Source organism: Anser cygnoides, chromosome 22 (assembly GCF_040182565.1).
Source record: "Anser cygnoides isolate HZ-2024a breed goose chromosome 22, Taihu_goose_T2T_genome, whole genome shotgun sequence".
NCBI lineage: Eukaryota > Metazoa > Chordata > Aves > Anseriformes > Anatidae > Anser > Anser cygnoides.
Window position 1 is genome coordinate 247,637 of NC_089894.1, and position 10,347 is coordinate 257,983.

Consider the following 10,347-nt stretch of genomic DNA (forward strand, 5'->3'; position numbering starts at 1 on the left):
GTCTATCCCTCAAGCAGCTCCCAGCCACCATCACCTGCCATTCTGAAGCCAATCAAATTTCACTTCTTTGGCAAATAGTTGGATTCACCAAAGCATAGCCAGCTACCCGGTATTACTGGAAGAATTTTTTTTTGAAAGAAAAATCATCACACAGGATGAAGGTGAAGAGGGTAAGAAAGTAGGGAATATTAACTCACCACCGTGTCTCTTAGTTTTTTCCTTCATTTTCTGCAATTTGATTTCTTCAAGTGTTTTTATTCCAAAATTCAGACCGTTCTCTGAAAACAGAAAACAGTTAATGAGACTAAGGCTTAGAGGCACTCACTGAGGACCACAGATCCTCAGGCTTCTTAGTGCTCAGGAACTTTCAGAAGTATTTAGAATAAAGCCTGTCAACACTCCTCACAAGTGAAACAACCATAGAATCAATGGCATTTTGCCCCTCCTTTCACCCTTCAGGGTAAAAACTGTAGTTTTAATTTTAATCCATTTACGTGATATTAGATCCCTCTATCGTTAGATATGGCTTTCAACAGTGGTTGCCAGGCTGCACGTGCAGCCATTTAAACTCCATGCTGTGACCCTGTTTTGTTCTCCAAAAGGAAAGAAAAGGAGTTCAACTTTCTGACCCAATGGGCACATGATGGTATCAGGGAGAAATGAGATCATGGAAATAACCGAGTCCATTCAGCACCCCTACATTCTGTTGTGTTTTTACGCCACATTGCTTTTGAGTTAATTGTCAAGTTCTCCTTCCGATTTATCCTACTACAGGTGCTGGAATACCTTGTTTAGCAGTAGTAGCACTGGCTTTCCGAGTGGAAATCATCCGTAATCCATTTTGGCCTTCCTCAGCTGGTTGCTGGACGGGAGTTTTAGTTTCTTCTCCTTCCGCAGAAAGCTGGTCTGAAGGGGAAGAATCTATTCAGTTATGCATAGGCCAGATTGTTCGTGATTATGTAGCTCATGCAATGACACTTCAGTCCATGGTTCCTATAAAAAAGCTTTTTTTTTTTTTTTTTTTTTTTTAATACAGCTACACTGACCTGATGAACTCGTAAGTAGACTACCCTAGGACAAAACATCTAGGACTCTAGATTCTCTCTGCAGCTTTAACTACTACACAACATATTACTCTTCAGACAAAAAAAAAGGAATTTCCTTCCTAGTTTCACATAGAGCTTTACACAACAGACCAACTAAAGCCAAGAGTGGTTCTAAGCTTTCCTCCAACATTTCAGGTTCTGTCCACTGACTGCCAGACAAAGCCACCAGTGACCTGACCAGACTGCCTGCCCTATCGCTAGTCAGACCTCAGGTCATCTGTGATTTATACATTGATTTACAGCACAAATTCCTTCCAAGAACCAAAGACTTACACAATCATTTACAGCACAAATTCCTTCCAAGAACCAAACCATGCTCACCATCATCACCTTCATCATCATCTGCAGCATTGATTACAACTGGAGGGTGTGTAGGGCTTGGGACATTTTCCGAGTTTTCCACTTTCATCACCCGCCTTAGCTATGGAGAGGGATTGGACTGGACAGAAAGTTTGTTTTGCTGCAGTGACATCTGAGCCACTTTCAAATCATCGTCCACGGACTCAGGCGGACTTGGCAGTGTAGCTAGAGGAAGAGGAGGATCATCAGTAATATGGCAGTTTAAAACTTTGACCACAATGCACGAAGATGGTAGCTAAGGCAGATAACCTGCACAGACAATGAATTCAGCATCTCCTTTTGCCCATCCCGCCACTGTTTACACCGTGAACAATGACTTGCCTTCAAACAACAACACATCTCCCTACCACCCAGCAGAGGACGAAACAACAGAAAGCAAACTGCAAGGCAAATATCACACAAAGCAGAGAGAAGCTGAGCATGAAAGCAGAAAACAAATACCAGCAGTACAGCAGCAGTACACTCGGTTTAGCTGACCACCTAGAACTGCAGACCTTTTCCTGCACTCACAAATGGACGGTTACCTGATGTCTCCTACACTATTGGCACCCACTAAGTAATATGCAAAATTAATTCTTCAATACTTAAAGAAAAAGGACCTAAACTCACTCTTGCTTGGTGGTAAGAAGACTCCATCGATGTAACGTCCCTTTGCGTGATGAAAAGCACAGTTGGCTTTCTGACAGCCTACTGGCTGCTTCTCCCAGTAGCAGGGAATCTCACCGCGCTTTTTCTGAAGACAGAAAGAAAGACAAGCTCGTGATAACATGCACCTAAGGTTTGCAAAGAGATGCACAGTTCCAGGTCACGACAGCGATAGGGCTGTCACAATACAGTGCTGAAACATCATTCCAAAGGTCAGTTTATCACGGAAGTATAGTATTTCCGGGCATATTCACAAAGTTTGCAGAAGCTGTAACCACTATGCACGTTTAGCCCTGTCATCATTCAGTTTGAGAAGACAGGCACTCTCAGACATCAGTTTAGGGTGGGTTAAACTAATACACCTAGGATTATACTAGGATTATTCAGAGGGAAAAAGAACATCTTAAATTGCCTACGTTAACTCTATCCAGAACTACTTCTTGGAGACTTCGTTCTTCTGCACCTTTAACTTTCCCCACTGCTTCCTAGCCCAGGCAGCTAGAACAGCATTATCTGAAGGACTCCGGGACACAAGAGACCTGATAGATCATTATCAAGCCTGCTCTCAGGAGGCTAGTACAGCCTGTTTATTACCCCCCTGCTCCAGCAGGTTTTAGCAGTCTAGTTAGCGGTTATTCTGCATCTGTTGAGACAATACTGTCGGCGTCTAATAAAAGAAAATCTTGCTAAGACATACCTAAGGCATTGATTTTATTTCCCTCTCCTTCCTCCCACCCCCTCCCCTGCTAACAGAAACCAGTGTAATTCCAAAGCAAATGACTCTATCCTGCAAAAGCACAATCAGCACACCTACAGCACTGAAAAATGCTTTTGTTGATTTATTTTGAGAACACATCTTTAGGCACTCACGTCAATTTCCATGTGTCTGAATCGGCAGACATTCCTGAAACAACGACCCTCCTGCCACAGCGTGCAGACTGTCTCGTTCCCCAGAGCAGCTTCGCAGTGGCGGAAGGAACAGTTGTCTCCCTGTAACCAAAAGGAAACCAACAAGGAAAATATAGTACAGCCTCAAAAACGTCCATGCTACTGCCTCAGGTTGCTACGATTGAATTCAGAATCTATCTGGTTATCACGTTAACCAAAGACCAGTGTGCCTCCTCCTCCTACTCTACCCCTTCCTGAAAAAAATGAAAAAAAAAAAAAACCAACAAAAAAACAAAGCAAAGCAAAGCAAAAGAAACCCAGCCATACCTTGGTACAGGTAGAATAGAAATAGAAGTAGCAATCGTCTCCTTGTTTAGACATGCCGACAAGTTCTGATAACAAGCTCGGGTTCTCTCCACAGGGACTTCCTCTGCTCTTGGAGAGAGCTGTCTTCACCCTTGCTTGGGCTGAAAGTCTTCCACTGGCTTGTGATCAGTGAAATCTTCTTTTTAAAAGTAACCCTAAACAAAGTACCAACAAGTGAAAAATAATGAGTAACAAGCATTTTTCCAGCTTTCTTCTGTTCATCAAATTAGTCTCTTGAGGAGAGCAATGCCTTGAAATCAGCTGTTACGGGAACTAACACAATATTAAACTAAAGTTCTGTAAAGCTGCCAGGAGCTTTGTCAGCAAGTGTTCTCTTCCACGTCCTCAATAATATGCCTTGGAGCACACCTGGAAGCCTGAAAATGGAGTCACTTCTTCAAAAACCACCTGATCATACATGCAAGGCAATGATCAACTATGGCTACGAGTAACTTCTACAGAATGCAGTATGACGCATTAAATAGCATGTTCCAGTCACTGTGGGTCTTCGAGTTCACCTACCTGGACAACCTCAGCAAAGTTATTGATCTTCAAAGACTTCCAGTTAACTTCTCCTGGAGGCCGAACCAACACTGAATCCGTGAATTAATGATAAAGGGGTAGGAAGAATTTGCCTCTCCACTTTGCCAAGGGAACCTCTCATCCACAATTCAAACGTAGGATGTGCTTTTAAACAGCTTATAACTAATGGAGGAAGCAAGTCCATCTGAACACTCTCTCAGACTGGAGACAGCCAGGGTTAGTTAGCTCTTCAAAAAATAAAAACCAAAAAAAAAAAACCCACAAAACAAAACAAAAACAAAAAAAACCAGTGCATTTAGAGATGAACTCGTGATTCAAAGTGGCTGCAAAAATGAGGATCCATCTTCCACAGCCAGACAATTTGACTTTTTTTTTTTTTTTTATTCAAAATTCAGTATGTTCCAATCTCTGGTCTTCAAGATTTCTTCACCTATTAAGAAAACACTAAAACCTTTCCCCGTCTTTATTACCTGTACAGCAAAAAACACACCAGTGCATAGAAATACACAAATGTGCATACGCATACACACATATGTGTTTAGACACACAAACGAGGAGTGAGTGATAGAAAGTTAGCGAGAGCGACAGTGGAAATCAGAAGTTTTGCCTTTTTGACACAGAGAGCGCGTAAAAACTCTCTCATTTTGAGGGAACTAGAAAAAAATGGAGGATCTACCAAATATTTTGATGAGTATGCCTTCGAGGCCAATGCTTTATACCATGAGTGATCTGGGGGCCAGCACACAAATATGCATACATATGTACATGCATACAGGATAAACATATCTATACACACAAGCGTGCACAGTATATGTTGTATGGTATCCATATGGAGAACAACTCGTAGCCCTGATCAGACACGTAGAGTTGCAATCAATTAACAGCAGGAAGACAGCAGATCAAGGATACAGCAAGCTTTGAGAGGCAGGGCAATGCTCACTTTGCCAGTGGCATGGCTGCATGATACCAAGAATTTTGAATTAGTTTGATTTTTTGGAAGCAATTTGTTTTCTTTCTGCGCTGTAGCAAATACCACAGGTTTGCCATCACGTGCTGTTCCCTAATCCATATATCCATCATCATCCATTGCTGCAAGATCATGAAAGGTTAGAAAAGATGACTTAGGTCCAATTTAACAGCCAATGATTTTTCAATGACCAGAGCTGCAACAGATTTTATTTAGCCACAAGCAGGGTTTTTTTTCTGATGTGAAGTCAGATATTTTGATTTTTTTTTAAGACACTAAATGTCATAAAACCTGCAACCAGACCAGATAAAGTTCAAATTAGAGTGATTCTGAATCCTTTCATTAAAATGCTGCACATTTCTGTGCAAATTATTTCTGACTCTTCTGGACAAAAGCGGATGAAATAGTTCTTACAAATTAATAATAAAAGGTTGGAACCTTTTACTCACACAAACACTAGTGAATTTTCCAGGAAGTATTATTTTGGCAGGGAATTTTCCCAAATCTAAAGTAAAGAGGGGAAAAGTTGGGTTCTCATATTAGTTGTTGGTTTTGACTGCTTGACAAAGGGAATAAAAACAGTAGTTAAGTGCAAGGTTTCCTTCTCTTCTTTAGTATTGAGAGGAATCGTCACTTCCGACCTTTAGCACCTTCAGAAACACGCTTAGTGCCATGCAGATTCCTCTGCATCTACTTCTAAAAATTACTGGTGCTCCTTAGCATGGAAGTCGGACTTGAAATCTTTTCCAGACTGAGCTCTTTTGAATGCCCAAGGCGCTCATCATTTTGCTTGTTGCCTTCCATTTTCCTGAACAGACCCAGAACGCTGTTCAGGGTATGAATGGATCTGGTCTAAGGAATGGGAAGAAAGCAAAAACCAAGGATACCTCACAGCCCTAAATGCCATAAAAAGCAGTCTCATTTTAAAAAAGATCTCCAAAGCTTTTTTTTTTTTTTTAACTGACATCTGCCAATATGGCGATCCAAGTGCTGAACAGAAACCAACTGAACTAGCCCCTGAAAGCCTGAATAAAAATGAGTAACTCTGGTGCACTCAGCAGGTCTGTAATAGAAGTTGGCAAGAGTTTTAGATTTCTTTTTTCTCCAGGGTGCTAGTAAAGTTTTTGCGTTACGAGATTTTGAACTCTTTTTGTACAAAAGAATTACAGATGCACTACAGTCACGGTAGCTGGGGGTCTGGAAATACATGCCAACAAGTGTCATAAACTTTGCCTTTGCTGAAGGAAGATAACTAGTCCAAAGAAAACCTGTCTAGTTTGTTTTACAGGCTTGTCTTTCTCAGTATGGAACAAACTGACCTCCCTGGTCTAACTTTCCAGTTGGCTATTCTGCCTTTGTCCTGGAGAGAAGAGCAAGAAGGGAACAAAATATTTTTGCACTCCAAAAAATGCATTAGGGAAGGATTATCACACCTACCTAAGGGTAATTTCTTGTTTGTTTATAAAGCACAAAGTCTTCCTCTTGGACAGTCTCTGTTGCTGGCCTGTTTTGTGCCTTCCATTTATAATAAAGGCATTAAAGATGCTTACCCCGTTTTGGTGGTTTTTTTTTTTTTTAGAACAGTGTAAGCGGACAGTCGGATGACAAGCAAGAAAGAACAGCATAAACTCCTTGTTGTGACCCTGCTTTTTAATCACCCAGCATCAGCCTGGCTGCAAAACAGTCTCCGCTGATTTACCTGCTTGTTAAAGCACCCCACAGGCTGCAAGTGTTGTGTGCTAGGTGTCAAACTATATTTAACGGTGCATAGGTAAACCATTCATCTTCCCATGGTCGAAGCACAGAACAGCCTCCTGCTAGCACAGCTCATCCTTGCTGTAACTGCTTTTAAACCTATTTGTTGGTAAGAAAAGAGCTCAGTACACCACCTTCACAGGGCAAAAATTCACATGGAAGAGCAGAAAAACCCAGAAGTGCTTCCTGAACTTCACGTTACCAACAGCACCATCGGATTTAGATCCTGGCCTGGCATCCAGGATGCACGGCCTGCAAGCACTGCTGCGATGTGGAAGTGCCAAGGCAGGTTTTTGGCCTGCCCTAAAACACTTTTTTTTTTTTTTTTTTCTTTAACAAACAATACAAAGAGTGTGCCAGGTATGCTGTAATGCCCGTGTGCCAGGTCAATAGAGGATATCCAAACAACAGAGGCGCTTCTCCTAATTTCCCGCGTGAAAACACTTTCACAGCGTTCTTTTCACGAAGAAACCCCTCTCTATCTTCTCCAATGCTCCAGGACCTGCTGCAGCTGCAGCGGCTGCGCTGGTACAACCCGCATCTTTGACAAATCTTTTCAACAGTTCTGCTTTACCTCGGCACAGTTGAGGTCACTCCTCTTCCTCTTCCAGCTGAGGAAGCAGCTTGCGGGCTCTGCCACACGGTCGGTGCAGAAGCGAAAGCTGGGAACACAGCAGTCAAACTCTCACTGCTAACGAAGCCACCAGGGCAGAGGGCTGACACAGACCCGCCAGAGGCGAACCGTACCCGCTCTCCCTCCCGGCTGCGAGGCTCGCCGCAGCAGCCCCGACCCGAAGCGCTCACAGTGCTTTGCTTGGTGATGTCACCGATGAGTCAGAGTCCCCAGATGAGCATCTGCCTTGCCACTCTTTAATGTTGGTGTTGTTTTTTGGTTGGTTGTTTGCTTGCTTTTGAAACTTATGCAGGTTATGGTAAACCTTCAGGTAAACCACAGATCAATGGGGAAGAAGTCCCACACGAGGGAAGGCCGTGCTTTTCTTCCAGGCAATGGCGCATGCTTTAACATGCTGCATTCAACAAAGAAGCTCTCTCCATTTTGCGCAGTGGCAACAGGCACGACTGCAACACACGCACGTGTAGGCAGCACCTGCAGGTCCCAAACCCTTAACCAATTTTTAGATAGCACCAATTTTTTATGTAGTTGCTTTCCCTTCATCCATAACCCCTTTTTTCCTTTCTTTGTATCGGGTGGCTCTCCTCCATTGTTCTCTCTGTCATTTTCCTCCCCAGTGTCTGAGCAGGCACTGGGAATCGTTTCCAGAGGAAGGGTACTGCTGAAGCTACAACATTTACTCTCAGGGAAAAGAGAGTATGTGAAAGAATACATACTTCCTTTCTTTTTCCTTTTTTTTTTTTTAAATCTCTGAAATCAACGCTGCGGCCTGGCAGCAAATAACTATGGGAGTAATGATGATTCCTCATCCTCACTGTAACGTTGTAGTTAATGTCATAAAGAAGCAATTTCCCCAGACAGTGGCCATTTGAGATGGGAAGGGGCAGTAAGAGGAAGTTTTCCTTAGACTAGCTCTTCCCCCAGAACACCTCGCCATCCAGCAACAAATTCAATTCACCTGCTCCGCCTGATCAGTCAAACGCGCGTCCGACTCCAGCACACGCCACAGCGGTGGTTCTGACGTGGTTTGAGAATCACCTATCCGCAGAATATCTCGGGTTTGTACACTCAAATAACGCAGTCTTTTCCAAATAAGGCCCAGAGCTCACACTCCGAGTGCAGCCTAACAGCACCAGAGGGCCGGTAGGCTAAACATTCCCATCCTGGCAACAGGACTGACCCGGGCAACAGTAAGCATCCCTTCTGCACTTTCATCGTGAACATCAGCATAAGGAAACAGAGACCTCCTCGATCCAAGTTTGAACAAACCCAAGCGGGTTTGAACAACCCAAGCGGGTTGTTTTCAGCAAACTAACGGAGAAATTAAGGTGACAACCGCGTGCATCCAGAGTTAGTCAGATCCCGAAGGCAGTTCCTTTGGGAAACGCAGGAGCAGCGCGCCAGATGACGGCTACCTTACAGCGCACCCCTCAGAGGCACTGCTACGAAAGGAAGGCAGAAGGTTGGAACTCAAAATAACTCGCAAGGCGGGTTAAGGGGGAAGCTTTAATTTCCTGAGCAGAACCTCCCCCCTGAAGACAGCCCAGGGACTCTTTGCTTCCCCAGGGAGACGGCAGGGACAGGGCAGGGAGGTGGGATGGAGGGACACAGGGCCAGATGGACGGCCAGACGGCCGGATGGATGGACAGACGGCCAGACGGACGGCCAGACGGCCCAAAAGGCCTGAGCAAGGGCTGAGGAGCGGGAGGGAAGGGCAGGGCGAGGGGAAGGGCGGCCCTGGGCCTGACAGGGCACCTTGGGCCTAACCCCGGGCAGCAGCTCCCCGTCTCACAGGGCCCGCGGGGGGCTGCCTGTAACAGGAGATGCGGGCAGGTAAATTTTACAAGCACTGCATCACAAATACCCTGCAACACCTGAACTATTCACTGGGACAGCCTCCTTCCTCACCTCCTGAAAGCTCCAGCTGGCAAACCAAGGACAAAATGAAAGGCAGATGTGGAGGACCTCGTAAGATACTGTTTTGTTCCCTACGTGCCCACTGCTGGTGACACGTAATGCCTCCTGTTCCCGAACGACATTGGCACGTTACATCTTTACTACATGCTGAAAGGAACTCAGCAACTTGAACACAACTTAGAATTACCCATCCCGGCAGCAGGCTGTCCAGCTGAAGCTGCTTTAGCCAATCAAGTGTGTCATGCTGCCCCTCAAAGGTTTCTTCCTGGGAACGTCTGCTGTGACACTCCTGACGTATTACTTCTCGGAATGGCAGAACTGCGCTGGGTAGGCCCCACAGCAAGACTCGTATTTCTGTCCTTCCCTTTCAGGAAAGGATCTCCCACCTTGAATTTATTAATTTTCATGATGATGATACACAAATTGAAGTTTTGAAAAACTGAATGCTGATTAACAGATTTCTAGCACAGCCTGTGCATCAAAATTCATTTCTCTCCATTTAGGTAATCTTAGTTTCTGAGTTACAGTTACAGTCAAAATTTTTCTTCTTCGATTTTTTTCTTTTTTCTTTTTTTTTGTGATCAGAAAAACGAGGGGACTGGCTGTCCCAAGTCAGCCGGGGAACTTCTCTTTGGTCGATGCATCAAGCAACTCAGCTCTCTTGGGGAAACTTAAATAGAAAAGACAGATCTCCAAACGGATAAAAAAAATAAATCAAATGGTAAAAACCCAACCGACACATCTGATACCCCAGCTTATTGAACAGCACAAGGGTTTAATCTACAGGCTCTGTCCAAAGCAGCAAGAAGTGACAGATTTAATCCAAACCAGTTGCCCGCTCTCACTCTCTGATCTGGAGACGTTATTGGACAAGCATGCGTAGCAGTAACACTTGTAAACACTGGGTTACTGCACCACAGCCCCAAATCCCTCACGGGCCCACTAAGATACTTTTACTGACTGATCCACAATAAGCACTCCCAAAAAGATTCTCAACAAGTTAAACCCTGTTTAGAAAGAATCTGAGGAACCTGTCACTGCAGCAACAAAGGGCTGCAATTGCATGCAAAATCTCCAACACCCTCCTTAGCACCCTGCTAGCTCAAGGACTGTGTGGGGCTTCCGTGCCCTGAACGAGTCCACCCTGGCCACGTAATGCAGATGTA

The 10,347-nt window shown here is 44.3% G+C and overlaps 1 protein-coding gene across 2 annotated transcripts; it reads right to left on the reverse strand.

Moving 5' to 3' along the window:
• Positions 1-259: 259 nt before the first annotated feature.
• Positions 260-4,265, reverse strand: LOC136786755 (zinc finger CCCH domain-containing protein 11A-like). 2 transcript variants are annotated; one of them, XM_066981550.1, is made up of 4 exons: positions 3,327-4,264; positions 2,982-3,101; positions 2,076-2,199; positions 260-906 (listed from the first exon to the last, which is right to left on the reverse strand). In XM_066981550.1, exons 1-4 carry the CDS (start codon positions 3,378-3,380, stop codon positions 761-763), a joined length of 444 nt encoding a protein of 147 aa, XP_066837651.1. In that variant the 5' UTR covers positions 3,381-4,264; the 3' UTR covers positions 260-760. The 2 variants fall into 2 exon arrangements, with proteins under 2 accessions (XP_066837651.1, XP_066837652.1); XM_066981551.1 differs by lacking the exon at positions 260-906 and adding an exon at positions 918-1,631 and having other exon boundaries at positions 3,327-4,265.
• Between the last annotated feature and the right edge of the window lie 6,082 nt (positions 4,266-10,347).